This window comes from Ylistrum balloti, unplaced genomic scaffold (assembly GCF_031769215.1).
Source record: "Ylistrum balloti isolate Yb309-2 unplaced genomic scaffold, AGI_CSIRO_Ybal_v1 Utg369606, whole genome shotgun sequence".
Taxonomy (NCBI): Eukaryota; Metazoa; Mollusca; class Bivalvia; order Pectinida; family Pectinidae; genus Ylistrum; species Ylistrum balloti.
In genome coordinates, this window is record NW_026781884.1 from 818,311 (window position 1) to 840,882 (window position 22,572).

The 22,572-nt window shown below is 35.9% G+C and overlaps 1 protein-coding gene across 1 annotated transcript; it reads left to right on the plus strand.

Annotated features, from left to right (window-relative positions):
- On the plus strand, positions 1–19,593 carry LOC132546652 (uncharacterized). Its single transcript, XM_060210377.1, has 4 exons — positions 1–198; positions 17,027–17,689; positions 18,352–18,564; positions 18,768–19,593. The coding sequence occupies exons 1-4, from the start codon at positions 121–123 to the stop codon at positions 19,386–19,388; spliced, it is 1,575 nt and encodes a 524-aa protein (XP_060066360.1). The 5' UTR covers positions 1–120; the 3' UTR covers positions 19,389–19,593.
- The last annotated feature ends 2,979 nt before the right edge of the window (positions 19,594–22,572 follow it).

Below are 22,572 nucleotides of genomic sequence, written 5' to 3' on the forward strand. Positions count from 1 at the left end.
CTAGGAATGTATGACATTTCGAACATGTGATCACCTTACTGAGGAGGACTCTGAAAAAAAGTTTAAATGTAATTGCGTTTAATTATTGGTAAAGTGAATTTTGTTCGTGTTTTCGGAAAAATGGGAAGTAATTCATTGCTCGTCAAGGCAGCCTTCACAGCAGTGGTACATGTTTTGGGTCTTCTGACTTCATCACAGGTAAGCTTTTAATTAATCATAGGTGGCGTAATAGCAAGAACATGAATATGAATTAATGAGAAGATTTCTTGAAAATAATGTCAGGACCCATTGAAGTGGGACAAGCTTTGTTAGTTTGACGGAAAATTCGCTAAACTTTTATTGATTGTCGTCCACATTGGGCTATTGTAGCGACGGTCTTTGAAAACAGGGGAGGTAAGTTGAAAGTCAAATGATTATAAGTAGGAAGTGAAAGTTGGGTAAAGAGTGTAAAGTGGACGAAGTGTCTGAGAGGATGAGAGCCGTGAGATGATAATTGATTGGTTCAGATTAGATGAAAGTGAGACGAGACTGGAAAGGTTTAAGACAGATGGAAGTGAGATGATGATGGAATATGTAGGATAGTAGGGAGGAAGATGAGGATGGACTGTTTAACAATTAACGAGAATCAGATGAGGTAGAATGGTAGAGGGTAGATAAAGTGAGTCTAGGGTGTGTTTAGATACAATGGTTGAGGATGTGTGGAAGTGAGATGAGGTCATGAGGATGGAAAGTTTGAATAAATATGAAAGTGAGATGAGAATGGAATGGTTGAGGGTAGATGAGAGTGAGATGAGGATGGAATGGTTGAGGGTAGATGAGAGTGAGATGAGGATGGAATGGTTGAGGGTAGATGAGAGTGAGATGAGAATTGAATGGTTGAGGGTAGATGAGAGTGAGTTGATGAGGATGGAATGGTTGAGGGTAGATGAGAGTGAGTAGATGAGGATGGAATGGTTGAGGGTAGATGAGAGTGAGTTGATGAGGATGGAATGGTTGAGGGTAGATGAGAGTGAGATAATGATGGAATGATTGAGGGTAGATGAGAGTGAGTAGATGAGGATGGAATGGTTGAGAGTAGATGAGAGTGAGATGAGGATGGAATGGTAGAGGGTAGATGAGAGTGAGTAGATGAGGATGGAATGATTGAGGGTAGATGAGAGTGAGTAGATGAAGATGGAATGGTTGAGGGTAGATGAGAATGAGATGAGGATGGAATGGTAGAGGGTAGATGAGAGTGAGTTAATGAGAATGGAATGGTTGAGGGTAGATGAGAGTGAGTAGATGAGGATGGAATGGTTGAGGGTAGATGAGAGTGAGTAGATGAGAATGGAATGGTTGAGGGTAGATGAGAGTGAGATGAGGATGGAATGGTTGAGGGTAGATGAGAGTGAGATGAGGATGGAATGGTTGAGGGTAGATGAGAGTGAGATGAGGATGGAATGGTTGAGGGTAGATGAGAGTGAGATGAGGATGGAATGGTTGAGGGTAGATGAGAGTGAGATGAGGATGGAATGGTTGAGGGTAGATGAGAGTGAGTTGATGAGGATGGAATGGTTGAGGGTAGATGAGAGTGAGTAGATGAGGATGGAATGGTTGAGGGTAGATGAGAGTGAGTAGATGAGGATGGAATGGTTGAGGGTAGATGAGAGTGGGTTGATGAGGATGGAATGGTTGAGGGTAGATGAGAGTGAGATGAGGATGGAATGGTTGAGGGTAGATGAGAGTAAGTTGATGAGGATGGAATGGTTGAGGGTAGATGAGAGTGAGATGAGGATGGAATGGTTGAGGGTAGATGAAAGTGAGTTGATGGGAATGGAATGGTTGAGGGTAGATGAAAGTGAGATGAGGATGGAATGGCTGAGGGTAGATGAGAGTGAGTAGATGGGGATGGAATGGTTGAGGGTAGATGAGAGTGAGATGAGGATGGAATGGTTGAGGGTAGATGAGAGTGAGATGAGGATGGAATGGTTGAGGGTAGATGAGAGTGAGATGAGAATTGAATGGTTGAGGGTAGATGAGAGTGAGATGAGGATGGAATGGTTGAGGATAGATGAGAGTGAGATGATGGGAATGGAATGGTTGAGGGTAGATGAGAGTGAGTAGATGAGGATGGAATGGTTGAGGGTAGATGAAAGTGAGATGAGGATGGAATGATTGAGGATAGATGAGAGTGAGATGAGGATGGAATGGTTGAGGATAGATGAAAGTGAGATGAGGATGGAATGGCTGAGGGTAGATGAAAGTGAGATGAGGATGGAATGATTGAGGGTAGATGAGAGTGAGATGAGGATGGAATGGTTGAGGATAGATGAAAGTGAGATGAGGATGGAATGGCTGAGGGTAGATGAGAGTGAGATGAGGATGGAATAGTTGAGGATAGATGAGAGTGAGATGAGGATGGAATGGCTGAGGGTAGATGAGAGTGAGATGAGGATGGAATGGCTGAGGGTAGATGAGAGTGAGATGAGGATGGAATGGTTGAGGGTAGATGAGATGAGGATGGAATGGTTGAGGATAGATGAGAGTGAGATGAGGATGGAATGGCTGAGAAGAGATGAGAGTGAGATGAGGATGGAATGGTTGAGGGTAGATGAGATGAGGATGGAATGGTTGAGAAGAGATGAGATGAGGATGGAATGGTTGAGAAGAGATGAGATGAGGATGGAATGGCTGAGAAGAGATGAGATGAGGATGGAATGGTTGAGAAGAGATGAGAGATGAAAATGATAGAGTAATCTTTCAATTTTGACAGACGTCCACTCAGTTACGTTATATTGTTAAACATGTATCTTTTTTTGTTGCACTGAAAGAAATAATACACTTATTAGGCAGATTTACGACTAGTATAGTTTCATTATCATTTACAATATAGGAGCCCTGTTCACCGAAGATCAGTTACTTGAAATAACACGGTACCAGGTTATTGTGCAATTCGTACATAAGTTTACTTAATGTGTATTTAAAGTTTGTATACTTCTTTCTGATAGAGGTATAAGACCTTACTTCGCTAGGCTGAACCTGTTAGTATTAATTCTAAGCGGAAAGTGTCACTGTGGTGTATAAACCTGTGTGGAATTAAATCACTTTTCATTTTTGTCGATAGAACACAGGAAGAGAATGTAAATGGAAATTAACATTTAACTCATGTGCAAGTGCGACGTAGATAAAGTTAAAAATAGAACCGACACAATACTGAAGGCTGACAAGGAAGCTCGTCTGGTTTAACCCGTGATTGGATCGATAACGTTTTATTGTGTAGGTACCTACCAGGTATAATTGATGTATTCAGTAAAATTCACAGATATCATTTTTGACATTTTTCTTTTTCCGAAGCAGTATATTTATGAATTGTTCAATTATATACAATTGAATAACACAGACACATGTACACTGTTGCCTTGTATTGACTACATAATTGATATTTAACATGGTTTGTGTGTCCCTAATAATTCAGTCGGTAGAAGATCGACCTGATGTGAATATTCTAAGTGTGTGTGGTTCGATTCCCTACCCGTGGCAGCGAGTCGCTGAAAACGCTAAGACAAGTAACATCCTGTGCTATTATGGTTGTGTCCTATGACAAGACATGACCCGAATGAATTTGAATAATATGCGGTGTATCTCCCGCATGTTGTTCGATTAGGTGACGTTCAGCTTTTACAAGGATTTCTCGCCTCCAAACAATACAAGCTTTCTTCACAAAGCGATCATTCTAGCAAACAAAGAAAGCTATGTGTTGGAGATAATAACTACCAATTTTTGTTTAAGTTTATCGAATCGTGACCATTACTCTAATCGCTGTTCTGTGAGTACAATAATTTAAGACATATACATTTGTATTTTACTCACAACCATTGTATCGTGTTAGTGCTATTATTGGTAAATATATATATATTTATAAAGAAGAATGGTTTTCATGCAAAGAAATACAGAAGTAATATAAAGATTTAATTTTATTTAGACTAAAGGTATCAAAATAACGATCCAAAAATACATACAACATCTAACTGCTGCTGCCGAAATGTTGACGCAGGGAAACTCAGGGACTCGATCCATGTTCTTATATAAATACTTAGATTCTCTTTTGCTTATAAACAGACCATGGAGTTGGGAATTCATGCCAAGTGCCTGTGGAATAGAAAGTAGAACAAACTAACACCTATGTATTTCACTATACCACTCATAAAGGACGTGAATGATAACACGTTCGTCCTTTGTTTACTTACAACTGCGGATAAACATTTTATGTTGATTAAAAAAATAGAAGTAAGCATGACCGTACCGTATTGATCCGTCAATCTGATATGTAGAGATAACATGTTTATGTGTGTCTTGGATGAATTAAACCAATGGGTTTTGTTTTTGATTCGTCATTGTGAGGTACAGGTAGGGAACAACTTATTTGTGAGGGTACCGGAAGAGGGAAATTGATGTGTGTGAGAGTTCGGGAAGGAACAACTGGTTTGTAAGGGTTGGGTAGGGACATCTTGTTTGTGAGAGTTCAAAGAGGGCAGCTGGTTTTTGAGAGTTCGGGAAGGAACAGCTGGTTTGTGAGGATTCGGATAGGGACAGTTGGTTTGTGAGAGTTCAGAGAGGGTCAGCTGGTTTGTGAGAGTTCGGGAAGGAACAACTGGTTTGTGAGGGTTCGGTAGGGACATCTGGTTTGTGAGTGTACGGGTAAAGGAAGTCTGTGTTTGAGGTTATAGGGACGGCGATCATTGGTGAGACGATGCCCAGACTCGGGAGGAGTCGTGGAGACGGAAAACCTGTCAAACAACCAACCAACCTGCACAATCTGTTGTTCGAGGATTTTGCGATGAATTCGCGAATTCGCATAATTCGAACATTATGATATATGTAGATTATTTACATATAAATTTGTTGATCATGGTCTGACCGTTACAGCAAGTGTAGCTTAATGTCTGTACTGGGTATGGCCAAAGATATCAGAAAATATAACGCCTCTGTATATTTTTGTGTAGAACATTTGATAAAAAAAAAAAAAAAATAGGTCGGAAGCCTCGGTTTGACAGTTGCAGAGTTTTTATTTGTGTTTTCTGTTCGACATTTTGAACAATGCCTGTTATCATTCGAGGCGACTGACCCACATTTCCACCCCTTACCCCTTTCTGCTGGATTAGCAATTTACTGTTGTGTCTAATTCTTAAAAACATTTATGGGAGGACTAAAATCGATTCATCACTTATCGATTGCTACTGACGTCATAACGTGTCACGTGTCACCTCTCACCACACCTGTTAATTGACTTACCTGGAGCGTTAATGTCGACCATTTGACATTTTATGCAGGTGCAATTAGCATGTTGTGACACCTGAAGTGACTATACATATCTAAAGTCGGATGCACAGACGTTTGCTCCTGATGTCTTATTCAAAATCTCAATTTCCTTTTGTTGGTGAAATAAAACAGATAAAATGATAAAGAATTAAAAAATAGTAAAAATAGATTAAAAACAATAAACAAATAAGAAATTATTTTAAATGAAAATGAGAAATTTTAATGAAATGAGAAAAATAGACATGGTTAGAACTATAACCAAAATAATGAAATGCATTGATCAGCTGTTTCACTCACATGTAAAAAGAAGGAAAAGTTGATATTGTCATTATTAGAAATATAGAAGAGATGAAGACAGAACATAAGCTTTTAAGATAATAAAAAGAATTGGTAACTTTACGGTAGGACAGCGACTCTGTGTTGTCCTTTCTACTATAAAGTTTTACATTTCACCTTCCTATTTGAATACGTAACTAGATAATACCATTTGTGGGGAAATTGACGTCAGAGAGGTCAAGCTCGACCGTCCTACTGTAAGTGATGGTCAGTCATCCTTGTAGAATGTGGTTGCCCAGTCTGGTGACGCCGACCTAGATGATCTTATTACAATTGATGAATGACTTGTCATCAATGACTAGGACGGACCGGAGCACACGTTCTGTGTCAAGTACCCATGACTAGGGTACGGAACAATACATGTATAAATACCGCTCCCGCACGTGGAAAAAATGCTAATTTTGAAATATCTCCTGATTGACGGCAAAATTAGTGAAAAGGGCAGTTTTTGAACTTGTTAAATGTGCACACAAATCTATAGTGCACACTATATCAATGGTCCTTAAAAAAAACAAAAATGATTTTCATATTTATATTTCTTGTGTCATGACATAATTCTTATTAAAGGAATTAGCCCTTAATATATTTTGAAGTTATGTAAAGTATGCAAATACTGAAATTTATCATTAAAACATTCATTTCGATATAATATATGGTGTGACAATATTGTTTTTTTTTTAACATCCAGCGTGCTTTATCTATGTTGATGATCTGTAATCTTCTATGGCTCAACGAACGCGGCTTGAGACATGTTTTGAATTCTGCACTTCACTCTAGACCGGCTGAACACATTGAAAAATACAAGTGACTTATCGGTGTACTGTTTCTAAAACACACATGAACATAAATAGATTAATATAACGACATATAATATCAGAATGAAAGGAGCTTGTGAGGTACTCGGTATTTTGACAAGCAGGAACAAATGATTTAATGTTTTCGTTCGTTTACTTGTCCTGTTTTCTTCGAAGAGGTAGGATTCACCTTCTAGCATCAACAATTATAAATGTCTTCCTTTTTATTAAGGAGGTACAGTTATTTCACATTTCCTGGCATGGATTGTAGCCACGTGTTCTCGACAGCCTGTTAAAAGAAACGGAGTGCCGTGGTGTTTCAAGATCACAATAATTTCGGCGTTTCCTTCAAGTGTGAACATCCGGAATGTCCGTTTTCATTCATTAAAATAACTTTAGTCTATCCTATACGTGCTTATGTGGCGCGGTCAAGGTTCAAACTAAACATCTCGTTACTTACCACGTTGATACACAAATTCCTTCCCACCTACTCACCATATTTGACATGAAATTCATTAACATGTGATTATGTCTCAAATACTGATGTTTTCACAAAAGGAATGTTCAACGGTTTTACGTTGTAATATCTCATTTTTATCAGGAAATATGTAAATGAAAATTGAAGCCATGTTTGTTTTCAAATGCTGTGTATTTTTGAATCTGATAATTGATTTAAGTAATATATATGTGTGTATTGTCACCCATTCTTTAAATGTATCAGATAGCCTAAACTTTCGTTATTGATTGGTTTCATCATGTGTGCACCTTCCTGTTTTCATTTAAAAAATTATTAAGTTGGATTTCAAAGTTGATTACTTCTCTACTGGATTTAGAAATCATTTCCGTATCCTAGAAGGCGGAACTTTCTGCCAGACCGTTTACTTCATTACTCGACAGGTCTTATTCATATATTGCTGTTTGTATTGAAAAGTGTTATTCAGTTTGGTGTTTATAATACAGTCCTGTATAGGACATGGTTAAGAAAGACTGGAAAGAATTCAAGTCTTTTCTATGATAATATAGAAATATATAGTATCATAATGATCAATTATTGTAACACTAGAAAGTTGTCGCTTAGGACATGTACATACTATTAAACAAATAGCTATAGGTCAGGCTACAGCTACATGTATTTAGGATGAATGGTTATGTGAAAGGCGAGTGAAGAATGTGAGCCCTCCTGCGAGAGGATATTTCTGTATCTATTTGTTTATCACTGAATAAAAAGAATGTAAAAAAAAACTATTAACGGTTCGGTATGTAGATTTATATAAACTCAAACGATGTCACATTCATTATTCTGTATGTTCTAGATATACATTTCATAAACACATGTATGAAATGCATGTTTATTTATAACGGTGTACTTACCGCCTTTGAAACTTTAGATATGATACATCCGGGGTACTGGTTATATAATACCCGACCCACCCCAATTCGTCCAATTTCAGCTCCTGTTCATCGTGAAGACATTATTAAACGCCCAGTCTAATGAATCATAGTTCATGTGAATTAATGTATTTATAACTCTCGAAATTCTTTGCTCAATACGTATGTTCCAATTGTCACCTAAATTTTGACTGATTTATAACTGCCTACATCAAGCTTTAGAATGACCTTGAACGCTCACTCATCCTCACCGAGTCCGGTTTTCCCCGCTCCACGTAATGTGATTCACTTTGAGGTCATCTCGTTTGGTTGGTGGGTTTTACGTCTCCATGACAACGCCCGGCGTTGTCCCAATCGACGTACGTCGATTCTCGGGCGATTTAGGTCATCTCGGTCATACAAACTCATTTACCGTGTCGAGATTGATGAGTACATACTGTGTCCGATTTATTTACCACCGCAAACTTAACACACATCTGTTATCAACTATATCATTAAATAACAACTTACATTCAGGAGTAAGATAAGCCGGAGACACTTTTTTACCGCTTTGATGGTGAGACAGAGGGAGACTTAATTTTTGAGATATGATCCTTAAGTTTGCAAATGTTACGCTTCCGGGTTATTGCCACTTCGATACCCCCTCCGTAAAAAAACAACAAATAAAAAAATAAACCCAACCCGATGTGTCGAAATTTCATCTTCAAAGGGATGGATGATATGATTTTCCTGTTACATCTAATCCCTGCCTTTAATTGATGCTGTAACTTGACGACTTAAAGGATTGTTATGACAAGGGCGTCTTCCCCATCCTATCCTTTGAGAATATCTTACAGAATCTCCGACCCGAGTAAGAAAATATTTTAATATCCTTGAACAGATATATTAAAATTTTAATCGATTGAAGAATTTCTCGTCTTATCCTTCCAATTGGATACCTGTGCGGCAATCATTTTTTCATTTTAATTTATTCTCACCAACAATTCGATAACGTCACGTCCACAATGTCACGTAGGATAAGAGAACGAGAGTTTTTTTTCACTCCCTTTGATTGCGATACTCGGGAAAACATTAATGAATTGCCTATAACACTCCGCCTGCCAAGAAGTGAAATCGCCCTATCTGACCTTATTTTCTATAAATCTCCTATCAAACAACCCATTTATTATATAATCTAGATGTCCATTGTCGTTAGTTAAAAATATACACGTGAACGTGACGATCCTTTGAATATTTTAGATTGAAAATTACAGGTATTGATTTGTTGGTTTGTGATTGAACACACAGGAAGCACAAATTAATAACAGCTTTAAAATTGAATTAAATACAGTTTTACAAAGAATTCAGCTTTACGATGTGGCTGTGGCAACCTTCTCGGGCTCGTCAGTGATAATGCCAGCAACATACATCATTGAAACCTAGGAAGATACTGGAGAAATTTCAAATTAGTTGAAACCAGTTGAGGAGTTCACTGACCCCACAATTTATCTGTATTTTTACATGTGATCTTATTCCCCTTGTCCTTTTCCAGAAGTTTCCGAGTAAATCTTTCTTTTGTGTATTTTTTCCTGTTTCATTGGTAATTTGAGTTTGAATTAAGATTCCATTAACAAGTCATTATTTGTGTTGTTTTGTTTCGTCCAATTTCCTCAGTCGTCACTTAGGTTTAAGCAATCCAGTTGTATAAAACATCTCAACTTGAGATTTCCTCAAGTCGAGATTTTCCTCAGCTGATATCTCCTTGAAAATATCTTGTATGAAAATTCCTCAAGGAATTTCAGGACATCCTAGCCGATGCCTTCCTCATGTTCCTTGAGAAAATTTTATACAAGCCGTTTTTGAGGAGATATCAGCTGAGGAAAATCTCGACATGAGGAAATCTCAAGTTGAGATGTTTTATACAAGTGGGGCCAGACCCTTAATATTTACTGCCGAGTCTTAGAGAGACGTAACCGGTTTGTTCCATAATTTACCTATGCCGTGTCTTTTTCTAAATGCAATTGTAGTTCTTGTTTGGTATCGTTTGTTCCTTGTTACTTATGGTTCAAGTTTTGTGTCGTTGATTCAAATTGTAAACTATTTCATATAAATCATATACAACTATTTTCCACTGGGTATTGAATGGTGAATGCATTTTAAATAATCTATCTCGTCAGTCACGAAAAATTATCCTTGGTACAGTAAACATTAGACAATACTAAACATGCATGCAGATTTCGGACAGACCATGTTTCACATCGAGATTTGAGCGTCGGGTAAAATTTCGTCAAGTTTAACAAATTGCAATTGTATACTCCTAGCTCTACGATATACGGATGTTTAAAGCTACAATGTATTACTGGCTAACCTCTCATTTTACCGAGTATCAACAATGTATTGCTGACTAAGCTCACATTTTACCGAGTATCAACAATGTATTGCTGGCTAACCTCTCATTTTACCGAGTATCTACAATGTATTACTGGCTAAGCTCACATTTTACCGAGTATCTACAATGTATTGCTGACTAAGCTCACATTTTACCGAGTATCTACAATGTATTTCTGGCTAAGCTCACATTTTACCGAGTATCTACAATGTATTTCTGGCCAAGCTCACATTTTACCGAGTATCTACAATGTATTGCTGACTAAGCTCACATTTTACCGAGTATCTACAATGTATTTCTGGCTAAGCTCACATTTTACCGAGTATCTACAATGTATTTCTGGCTAAGCTCACATTTTACCGAGTATCTACAATGTATTGCTGACTAAGCTCACATTTTACCGAGTATCTACAATGTATTACTGGCTAACCTCACATTTTACCGAGTATCAACAATGTATTTCTGGCTAAGCTCACATTTTACCGAGTATCTACAATGTATTTCTGGCTAAGCTCACATTTTACCGAGTATCTACAATGTATTTCTGGCTAAGCTCACATTTTACCGAGTATCTACAATGTATTGCTGACTAAGCTCACATTTTACCGAGTATCTACAATGTATTACTGGCTAACCTCACATTTTACCGAGTATCAACAATGTATTTCTGGCTAACCTCTCATTTTACCGAGTATCTACAATGTATTACTGGCTAAGCTCACATTTTACCGAGTATCTACAATGTATTTCTGGCTAACCTCACATTTTACCGAGTATCAACAATGTATTTCTGGCTAAGCTCACATTTTACCGAGTATCTACAATGTATTGCTGACTAAGCTCACATTTTACCGAGTATCTACAATGTATTGCTGGCTAACCTCACATTTTACCGAGTATCAACAATGTATTTCTGGCTAAGCTCACATTTTACCGAGTATCTACAATGTATTTCTGGCTAAGCTCACATTTTACCGAGTATCTACAAATGTATCTACAATGTATTACTGGCTAAGCTCACATTTTACCGAGTATCAACAATGTATTTCTGGCTAAGCTCACATTTTACCGAGTATCTACAATGTATTTCTGGCTAAGCTCACATTTTACCGAGTATCTACAATGTATTGCTGACTAAGCTCACATTTTACCGAGTATCAACAATGTATTGCTGGCAATATCTACAATGTATTTCTGGCTAAGCTCACATTTTACCGAGTATCTACAATGTATTTCTGGCTAAGCTCACATTTTACCGAGTATCTACAATGTATTTCTGGCTAAGCTCACATTTTACCGAGTATCTACAATGTATTACTGGCTAACCTCTCATTTTACCGAGTATCTACAATGTATTTCTGGCTAAGCTCACATTTTACCGAGTATCTACAATGTATTACTGGCTAACCTCACATTTTACCGAGTATCTACAATGTATTTCTGGCTAACCTCACATTTTACCGAGTATCTACAATGTATTTCTGGCTAACCTCACATTTTACCGAGTATCTACAATGTATTTCTGGCTAACCTCACATTTTACCGAGTATCTACAATGTATTACTGGCTAACCTCTCATTTTACTGATTTTGGAATTCGAGATTGGATTAAGCTTCTGTTGACATCTAAGTTGTAGAAAAACGTTTCAGAAGAAATAAAATGCAAAATACATTGATAATTGACAAGCTGGTTTTCCCATAATATGCTTACTTATAAATCCTATTTAGATATTAAGCGTTTTATTAGGTATTTATGATAATGGTTTATGTAGTTGTTGCGTGAATACTGTGAGTAGATTGCACACCGTAAGCAAGAATAATTCACTAGAATGTAAATAATTACCCTTCAATTTATTGATCGATATTTCATATCCTTTAACAAAGAAAATGTCGGTCATTTATACCTATTACAGCACGACATGTCTGGGAGTGAAGGTGTGGGGCTTTTATGTCTGATTTCAGTGGGATAACACTATACAAGCGCATGTCAATTCCTCAATTATCCATTGTTAGCGTCTTTTTTTGACCCAGGCTCTTCTGAAAACATAACATAGTAAACAGATGATTTATAAGATTTAGAAAGACACTAAAACTGAACATGAAGACAATTTATAGTAAGCATGTGATTGAGATATGGTTGAATGCCACATTTGATAAAACTTCGCTATATACAGTAGAGCAAAAGAATTAATTTATCATACAGCTGTTTTGTCCTTCCAGGACTCGTCAGTGATTCTGAGGTCCTAATTTTTGAAGTCATTTGGAGGCGACTAAGGAAAGACCAAAGTGTTCGAAAGTAAAGTCAAAATCAAGATGGGATGTGCATTAGCCCCTTAATTCATACATTTCTCAACATTCATATATCTGATAATTTAAGAACAAGGGACAAGTACGTGCGTATATTCTCAACCGTGCCACTATTCGAATGAATTAACCTAACCGAGTTTTTGAAACAGCTACTGATAAGACGAATTACGTTTCTGAAAAAAATCTTGATAATAGATTCTGCCGTAGGTGACAATGTTGATTAGAGAACCTTTTTGATATGTAACTTGTCTGTGTACGTTAAAATCATCGCCATTTCTAAATTACCCACAATGCACTATAACAAGTATCATAACCTTGTTATCTAAGCACACGAGACGTTTTAACACAAACCAAGATACTTGTCTTGTTCACACAGAATATCTGTTAAGGTTTGCTGAGGGACACTGATCATATTTGATTGTCAAAATGTATGCTTACTAGATATTCTTATTGTTATCATGGTATGGATTAATTTGTAATGAAACATAACGTGTAAGTCAGGTTTATCGCCCTTAAAATCAACATCTCGGGAAAGCTGTATGATCTACATGTATATCAACGTACTTAAATATGGTATAAATATGGTAGAATTAAACATATGCATAGTGGCCTAGTTTTTCGATAATTCCATGTACACTGTTAACTTGTCTGTGGGATGGATTTGAAAAGATGAAAGTTGATTGCATTTATCTCGATATTTATTTTGATTCGTTATGGTAACGTTAAACTCGAGCAAGTACCAATTGCCATGTCGCACGGCAGTAACGCGCTTCGTACATATATATATGTCTTCGTTGTATTCAACGTTTAATTCGAGAAGTGTAACGATTAATCTGGAACCTTTTGCCAAAGAAAGGAGGTATAACGTAGCTTTTATGATATTCGTAGATTTATGCTATTAACTGCAAACTGAATGGTGAATTTGAGTTATGAATATGACTGTATTGACATGAAGTATATCCGCATATGATTGCTTTTTGTTTGTTTGTTTTTTATTTTTAGTTTATTACGTACCTACTACAGTATGCTTACCGGATATACGTCTATTTATATAAACGTACATATCACGAATTTCAAATGAATATCCGTAAGTAGAACGTGCGCTCCTTATCGCTTGTCTGTGTTCGGTATACTTTCTTGTGGGTCAAATTGTTGTTATCTGAAAAAGTTCCCGTCGGCGAAATAAGACCATCAGACAATCGTACCTGTCATTCTCCAATAAATTAAATGTCGTGTTTATCGACCCCTAAATCTACTCATAGATCTCATTTTGTTAATGATAGAAATTCAAACATTGGGACATTATTCCCCGTAGCGTGTTTCCATCGTACACAATAGACTTATTAGTCACCAGAACATCAAGTGCCTTATAATAAAATCGTCCTCACTTCCCGTCACTTCTGTTTAGTGAAACATTCATATATAAATTTAAAAAAAAATCCATCTCTCAGTAAATCAGAGTAATAATTTTCTGCTTTGCAGAATGCTTCAAAAACTCCCGTTTGAGCCCTTGTACAACAAAATATATACCAGTTTTCCTTGAGTCGTTATGTAAGAATTGTCGCGTGTACGTTGAAGGGAGGGGGTCCCTGAGGGTAATGATTCTGATACCAAGAATATACAAAAAACATGCAGGTATATAGCATATTTCGATACAAAACTGTAATTAAATATTATAGAGCCAAATAATCGATTTAATTTCATTATGCAGTTTCTTTTTGGTCCGAGGACTCGCCAGTAACCTGAAGACACTTTAAATTGATATGTACTTTAGAAAGTCCAGAGACGTTGTAAAACTAGTGATCATAGGTTTACGCACGAACCTACGGGAAGGCGTCAGCTGTTTGTTCCCGAGAAACATTTGACAGATTTTAAGTGATACTTATGTGCAGTGTACATGTTTAACTGTGTTAAAATGAAGTGAAAACTTAAGATGCGCATTGTATGTCTTGTCCACGAACTGTTTTTGTTCTGTGTTGGTTTGTGATCTGCAAGTTATTTATTTTTTATTTGCTTTTGAATATATACTTCAATACTTGAAATTGAATCTTGATTAAATGACGTCTATATCAAAATTATAGCTGTATGTGTATACAGCGGAATGATAGAAGATATAAACACACAGGGTCAGATGGAGTTGCGTGTTTTTACATTAGAACAGTTTGTATGGAGTGACACACCAGGCTATCTCGGAACACTTCCTGGTCTGTACACAGGTGTCCGGGTAAATATAGATAACAAACACACATAGCTAGATACTGAAACTGCACAACTGATTTTTTTTTAAATGTGCATTATCTTTACGCTTAATCCTTGCTAGTCAATCATTCTATCATATAATTTGATCCCCAGATTTGCATTTATCGTGGAAATACAGAAAGTATGGTATACAGAATGTATAGTTAACGATGCGGAACCGGTTTGACAAATGATATCAATGCACCTCTGTTAGGATCGCGTTGTTTATTTGTGAGCAACGTGATAGTTGGTAGAGACAGGTCTGCACTTGATTTGACGGAAACAAGGTTTTGTCTGAAATCGATAGTAGGAGTATTTAGTAAAAGTTGATAAAAAAAAAAAAAAAAAAATGAAAAACAGATTCCTGATAATTTACTCTTGATGACGTCACTATTACGTAAACATGGTTCTCGTGAAATTGATATCAAAGAAACAAGCCTGTTGAACTTCACAATCCCACTGAAACAGACCCTCTTATTATATATATATAATATACATATTTCATTTTTTGAAAGCAGTGCCTTTACTTTTTTAATTGTTCGTTATTTGAACAAACCTAAAGACACTTTAGAATTGATGAAAAATAATCTCCTTCAGGGATCACCTTATTTTGTATATCTAACATGTTTATGTCGACCGTGTCCTTTGTTTACTGTCACCTTCTCGTTTGGTTTATTTTTAAATGCTTATTATTTCCTCTTTCATTGTTTTACAAGCCTTGTCATTCTTCCTGGTCTTTTTTCTTACATCCTGATTTTATCTCATTTGTAGTTGATTATCAAATTTATTTTCCATATTTGAGTAAGAAAATAACGAAGAAAAAAAAAAGACAAATTTGCCGTGCATTGTCTTGTTCTAGCACACTCAAAAGGATTGCTGTGTATTTTAATCTTCTCGGTTGTACATGTCACCGAAGGCTATGTTGTAACGATACTGAGATAATGCACTGCTTAGTTGTGTCTTATCATTATGAACTCTTTCTAGAATCACTGTTTCAAACGTAAACGAAAGATAAAATGATCTCCTCCATATAGTTCGTATCTTTAACCCGCAATGGATTTCTTGCTGCATTTATTATCCAAATATTCATTTATAAAAGTAGATAATTTAATTCAAATTCAACGGGGATGTATGTCCCACGGTTATTAAGATATCATGATATATCATAACGAAGTCATTAGTAGATGTTATTAAAGGTGTCATAATTTATTTTAAATGATAAAGATCTCGAGAACAGTCGTTCAAGATACAAGAATTAATGTGGAATTTGGGATTTAAAAAAGAAAATAAAAAGAAATTTAAAAAAAAACCCAAAAAACCCATTTTGATCATTAAAGAGCAATTTATCCGCCCGTACGATTGGGCGTGTATGTGATTGGTCAGATTGAACCAGGAAGTGGGTTGGTAAGTTGGTTATCTTACCCATTGATCTGATATAGTTTACGCTTATCTAGCGACACTCTCGTGTTAGACTTACATTTCCCCTTTTTGTGAAGGGATGGTGGGTTTTTTGTTCTGTTAGTTTGTCTGTCTGTTTGTTTGTTTGTCTGTCTGTTTGTTTGTCTATTGTTTGTCTGTTTGTTTGTCTATTGCCAACTTAACCATGCCAATAACTATTGCACGTACGAGGTAGGGCTTTCATTTTTGGTTGTGTGTTCCTTGTGGCAGGGTCTTTCCGGTGGTCCAACAGTTTTGACAATATGACCTTGATCGTGACATTTGACCTACATTTGAAAAAAACATGCATTCAATTAGCACATGCCTTACAGAGCACACTTTTAATGTCCCTCTTAAGAATTTTGTTGCAATCGATATTTTTTAATAATCCTTTCAAATACCAAGCTTAAAAATGGAAATTGAACCGTTTTTGGGAATAGAGACGCTGCTTGTCCAGCGGATACAAGCCTGTTTTAGTCATTGTCTCCTAACTCAGATGTCACATGATCATTACGTCATTTACTCATTCCTTCCTGAATGTAATATTACCTAATATTGACCTTGTCGTTCACCATGCCTTAAAGATTTGTGGACCAGTGTTTTCCTTCACTTGAAAAAATGTACGGTGAGGTATAGAGAACACCAGGAAATTCTCACTTTTTTACCACATATAAAATAACAAAACCACTTGATTTTGATTTAATATCACTAGTCAAATAATTCTGATCATGTGACAGTTCCCTAAAGGTACAAGGCATATCGCATTAAATACGGTGAAGTTAAGTATCTACAATGATCAAATGCACCGAAGATATATAATATCAATATGACAACTATTAAATTGCAATTTTGCGTTGCAGATGATACTCGATGATCGGTTACCTTTCTGTGATCCGTCGGCTAATATCACGTCTGAATGTTGCCTACAGTACGACTACAACGCCACCTGCAACAACACTGGTCTGGAAGGGCAGCTAACTCTTAATTTAACGGAAATGCTCCCGACGTGTGGTTTTTCAAATGACACGACGTCATCTGAGGAAGTGTCACGTGATTATACGGTTGTGTGTGTAACAGCGTGTCCGTTGAAGTATTACAAAGATGGCGGACATTGTAAAAGATGTGATGGCATTTGTGAGAGCTGTACAGGTCCTGGGATCAGAGATAATTGTACATGCTCCTTGCGGCATAATGGCAACTGCGTACAGAAATGCGATGAAGGATTTTATATCGACGGTGACAGTTGCGTTAAATGTGATAACGCGTGCAAAACTTGCAATGCTTCCGGTCGTGGAATTGATACTTGCAATTGTAAGTTTGAACTTAATGGCACGTGTTTTGATTCCTGTCTTCCAAATATGACTCGGTGTGATGACGACGGAGACGACAACATCACAGTTATCATCGCTGCTGCTGTTGGAGGTGGAGTAGGGGTTATTATAATCGTCGTCATACTGATTGTAGTTGTCAAATGTTGTCGATGCCGCAAAAGGAAATCCAAATCACGTATGAGTACCATTATTGTGAGTATATGACCTGACATCTTATGGAAGATATGAACGAGTTTTCTTCGTAAAAAAAACTTGTTGCGATGTTTTATATTTTTTTATACTATCAGAGTGGTATGAAAGGTTATCGGTCTTTCTATACAAGTATATATATATATTAATGGTTGGAACCATACTACATGGAATAATAATGTATTTCAATAATGTATTTCTATGCTTGAACAAAGACAAGTAGTTGTTATATAATCCGTAAATATCCTTAGAGTAACTGCATTTCATAAAAAGTAGCTATCTCGAACAGAGTTTCTTTTTAAATGGTGGCAATTTTAGGCGTGACATTGGAACCATCAGATATGACAGAAATTTCAAATTGCTGGTTGTTACTATTCAACGATATCGCCGTTAATATATCTTTCTCGTACATGCCTGTTTTAACAGGAAAAGTTTCTATAAATGGGGATTCAAGCAATTGTCCGTCATAAACAAAGTATCACATTTGATGCACCGAGGTACTTTTCCTTGTCATTCGCCTTTGAAATATCGCGTTTTATTGGCAAAGATTATCGCTTTCTAACTTCGTCGAACGAGATTCAAAGATAGATTGTGAATAACTCGTCAGCAGTTTAGGTTATTTTTATTTGGATGCATTTCTCGAATGTCTTTTTTTATTTTATCAGGAAAACAGAGGTGCAGCTAAAGACGACGGCAACGAGGAGGGGGAGGAAGAAATGGGCATCAGACTTCCGAAGCAAGTAAAAGGGAGAAAACCAGGCAAATACGAGAACGTCACAGTACTAGGTGGCGCTGTATCGACTGAAGCTCAACAAACCCAAGACAAAATGACAAGATATGCAAAGGATCCGACTCTTCCACGAGGGAGAAATCTCGGGGTAACTCTTTATATTCTCCACTTATCACCAAATAATTTTGCAATTTATGTCTTTGCTTACGTAAAATCCTATTTATGTCATTGAGAGATAATCATGATAGTTATACGTATATCTTTTAGTATGCCTTACTTGTATCAGTCTTGTTGACATGATGAGTATAAGATGAGATGTAATGTAACTGAACTTTATGTTTTAATACATAGGATCAGCCAGAAAACCGTGATTCGGCTTTGTACTCTAACGCGGATGCTATTAAGCTCAACCGAAACTTATTAAAAGGCGAAAACAAGGAACAGAAGGGAGTATTCAAGAAGTTAAAAAAATCTCTGAAGAAAAAGAGTTCGAAAAAGAAGGAAGACACTTCTGAAAGTAAGTTCGATGTGACAAATCCTGGTTTCAGCGATGGAGCTTCTAGTGTAGGTGGAGAGCTTTATTGTGATATGTCTGGAAAAGTTCAGGACGATTCGGAATTGGACGACTATGTGGATCTTAACCCTAAAAAGGACGATGAACCACTGGATGATTATGAAAATGTTACAAAAAAAGTCAAGAAACCAGATGGTGTTGGACCACAAGAAAAAAATAAAAATTTCCGCACTACAGATGATGAACCCCAAGATGAATATGAAAATTTTGGAAATACCTCTAGAGGTACTGTTATAGATGATGAACCACAAGATGAATATGAAAATTTTGGAAGTACCTCTAGAGGTACTGTTATAGATGATGAACCCCAAGACGAATATGAAAATTTCAACAGTGCAAACGCACACATGGACGATTCGCCGTACATTAATGTTCAACATTTTCGTAAGGAAAAGTGAAATGCTGCATAACTGGAGAGCTCGATCCAAAGACAGGGTGCTATGTTTGTTCTTTCATACTGTAAACATGATATGCCATTTGGATTTGTGCTGTGCATTCGCCAGTCGCAGTGGTCATTTCTTTAAAGACATAAAGTGCTATTAATACAAGACAACACTCTAGTACTATTTTCACCAGTATTTCTGTATTGGTGCATAGTGTCAAAGCTAGTATTAAATGTACAATCATATATTGTACTTAACTTTATACTTTTTATACAAAACTGTTTTAAACCTACTAAAATGTTCTGTATATATTTTACGTACGTGTATTGTTATATATATACAAACATAAATGTAGTTTCAATGGATCCACTGAATCCTTGGAAACAAAAATTAGATATTTTTTTCAAGGAGGACAGGAAATGGACCATCAATAATTTGTTTTGGCGAAATATCATTTCCTCCTTAACAGTAGAACAAAACGTAATGTTAAGTCATTACTTGTTTTGTTCAAAAATACAAAACAAACTCGTAAACAAAACGAATAATATATATATATATATATATATATATCAGGGCCCTTGCACCCCATTTTGGGACTGGGGCCCGGGGCCCTTTGAATTGGGAAACATAATGGTGTTTTCCTTAGAATTGGGAAAATTTTGGGTCTAAATTAGGGAAAAAAAGATACTATTTTGCATTGGGAATGGGGCCGAATATCGGCCAGAAGGTTTAATTTTAAACAAACTAACCACCGATCCCGGAAATCAATACAGTTGTCTGGGATACATGATAAGAAGCTAGGTTTGAGAATGTGAATGGACAGCAAGATGATACAGTAATTATTGTTAGCGTGTGATTTAACCTGGCCGTCCATCAGTGTAATCAACAGCGCTAAGAGAACACAAAACAAGGTAAAATAAACTTATTTTAATTCCATAACAACATGCGAATAATACATAGCAAAGTATACCGAGGAATTGGAATTGGAAACAAGTTAAACAATTTATATAAATCCAAGATATCCAAATTGTTCCAGAAATCATGATACTGATATTTTTTATCATTAATTTTTTTTATATTAATAATGAGTCTAGTATCCCAAAATTTGTATCTGCTGTGTTCGCAATCATCATTATCAGCAGTTCATTCTGTACATCGGTAGATTCAGATTTTAAATCTGTCATATATTTTTACACATGCCTTGTAATATATCTGCTGCTATCATTCTGTATGAAAAATGGATGAGATATGGGAAATCGAAAGCAAAACCTTTTTCATACACCAGTTACATGATGATACCAAATATATGTCAACTGCCGTCCTAATATAGGTACAACACTAATACGGCTGCATTTGACTCTGCTGTATTGTGACGTCATAAATGCTTCTTACCGCAGTGTTTCGGCTGAACAAATGCCAATTAGATATTGCAAAAAATGTTGTTGATAATGTTTAATTGTACAACTGTGAATTAAGTATTTTTAGACGTAATTACTGTCGATATCAATGCAATCTTTGATGAATCCTACGATTATAGTGACATTCAGACATTATTATTGGTAGTGTTTTATATATGGCTAATATTGTTGTTTATAGTCAATTATACGACACAGGAAATGACGTTTGAAAAAGGATTTAAATGCTTGGAATTATTTAAATATTATTACCCCCAAAATTGATAATACGGTCTAGAGTTTTTAATGTCTGAGAATACTCTTGAACTTTATTGCGTTTTCTAGATGAGATGTATTTGTAGTTTGGAATTGTTGGCAGAAATCTATTAACGATAATGAAATTTGTTTTGGCTTTAAAGATTTTTTAATACGTAAGTGAGATCGGACATACGATAAAAATCTTGTAAAAATGATTGGTTGTATACACGTATGATCACCATAAAAAACAATGATGATATAAATTAATATTCGTCAGTTTATCATTAAATGCTATCATGTAATTATTTAACCTGATTTTGACCTAATTAGGTCATAACTAATTACAGTTGTAGATTCCAAGTGGATCAGAACCTCTATCGTAGCTGTTGTAAGATGTAGCAGACATACATAATCATTATATACTTAACAGTATTACATTCAGTGTATGATAAATCTACGAAATGTACATGAAATGTATACCATATATTATACATTTAAGATAAATGTATTACATTGACTGTAAATAAATCCTTCTGAAATGTTAGCCAAACATCTCCGCCATTTCCATCCAGATATGTTGCTTGTATGTTATTATGTAACAACTTAATCGTTTACGAAATATATTTCAAAGTTTTTTCCCTGTGTTTTCTTTACACCTTTTAATTCAAATCACAAATGATACAAATATGTTTTGGCATAATTTATTCTAAAATAGTTTCCTGGAAATTATTTTTTTTCTTTGAAAAATTATCATATATTTCTTAATGATGTCTTTATCAATATTCAACAAAGCCACAAATGCTATGGGCGCGTTGTAATCTTGATGGAATTGTCGATCGATGAAAACAGAATGGTTATGTAAAAACTTTATAAAAGTATTTACATGCATTGTTATTATTTTCATATACTAGTAGATATAGTTTAAAATATTTTTATAAAAGCATTACTACAGTAACAATTATTGTATAAAATATCTTCATCTAATTTTTATCAACTTCAGCTGATCAAAATAGGAAAGGATACATATTAATGTATTTATATATATATATATAATGTGTTCCCGTTCTTAGATTTTATTTCATCTTTTGCCATGCCATTTATGAACCTCACTTCGTGATAAAAATCTTATTGGAATAACAAATGGACTTTCTATTTCTAACCACAACTTGTCTAGTGATTTAGAGGTAACAATCTGACAGTACCATATATTTTACAATTTGGGCCCTAATCATCACTTACAAGTCCGAAAAGGACGAAATATCTGTATGGTGCAGTCCACTTCATCAATCTGGTTGAACTGCAATTTATATTGAAGTGCTATTCACTCGTGTATCTTCTGTACAATCTTCTACATCTGTGTAAGATATCCAATATCTGCTTCATCCTTCACTTCCGTTTTCTTCACGTGCAATAAAACCTTTCTCCTCGTGTTGGTCTAGAACCGTTCCAGATTGAATATGTATTATACGTATTCGTAATAAGGTATGTTATCATTGTAACTGACATCATATGTACTGTCATACCAATAGTGGCATAGTTCAGAATAT

Excerpts from the sequence above, each read along its gene's own strand:
- LOC132546652 (XM_060210377.1), top strand. The coding sequence starts at position 121 with ATGGGAAGTAATTCATTGCTCGTCAAGGCAGCCTTCACAGCAGTGGTA. Across the intron at positions 199-17,026 it reads GTCTTCTGACTTCATCACAG|ATGATACTCGATGATCGGTT; the intron begins GTAAGCTTTTAA and ends TTTGCGTTGCAG. Across the intron at positions 17,690-18,351 it reads CACGTATGAGTACCATTATT|GAAAACAGAGGTGCAGCTAA; the intron begins GTGAGTATATGA and ends TTATTTTATCAG.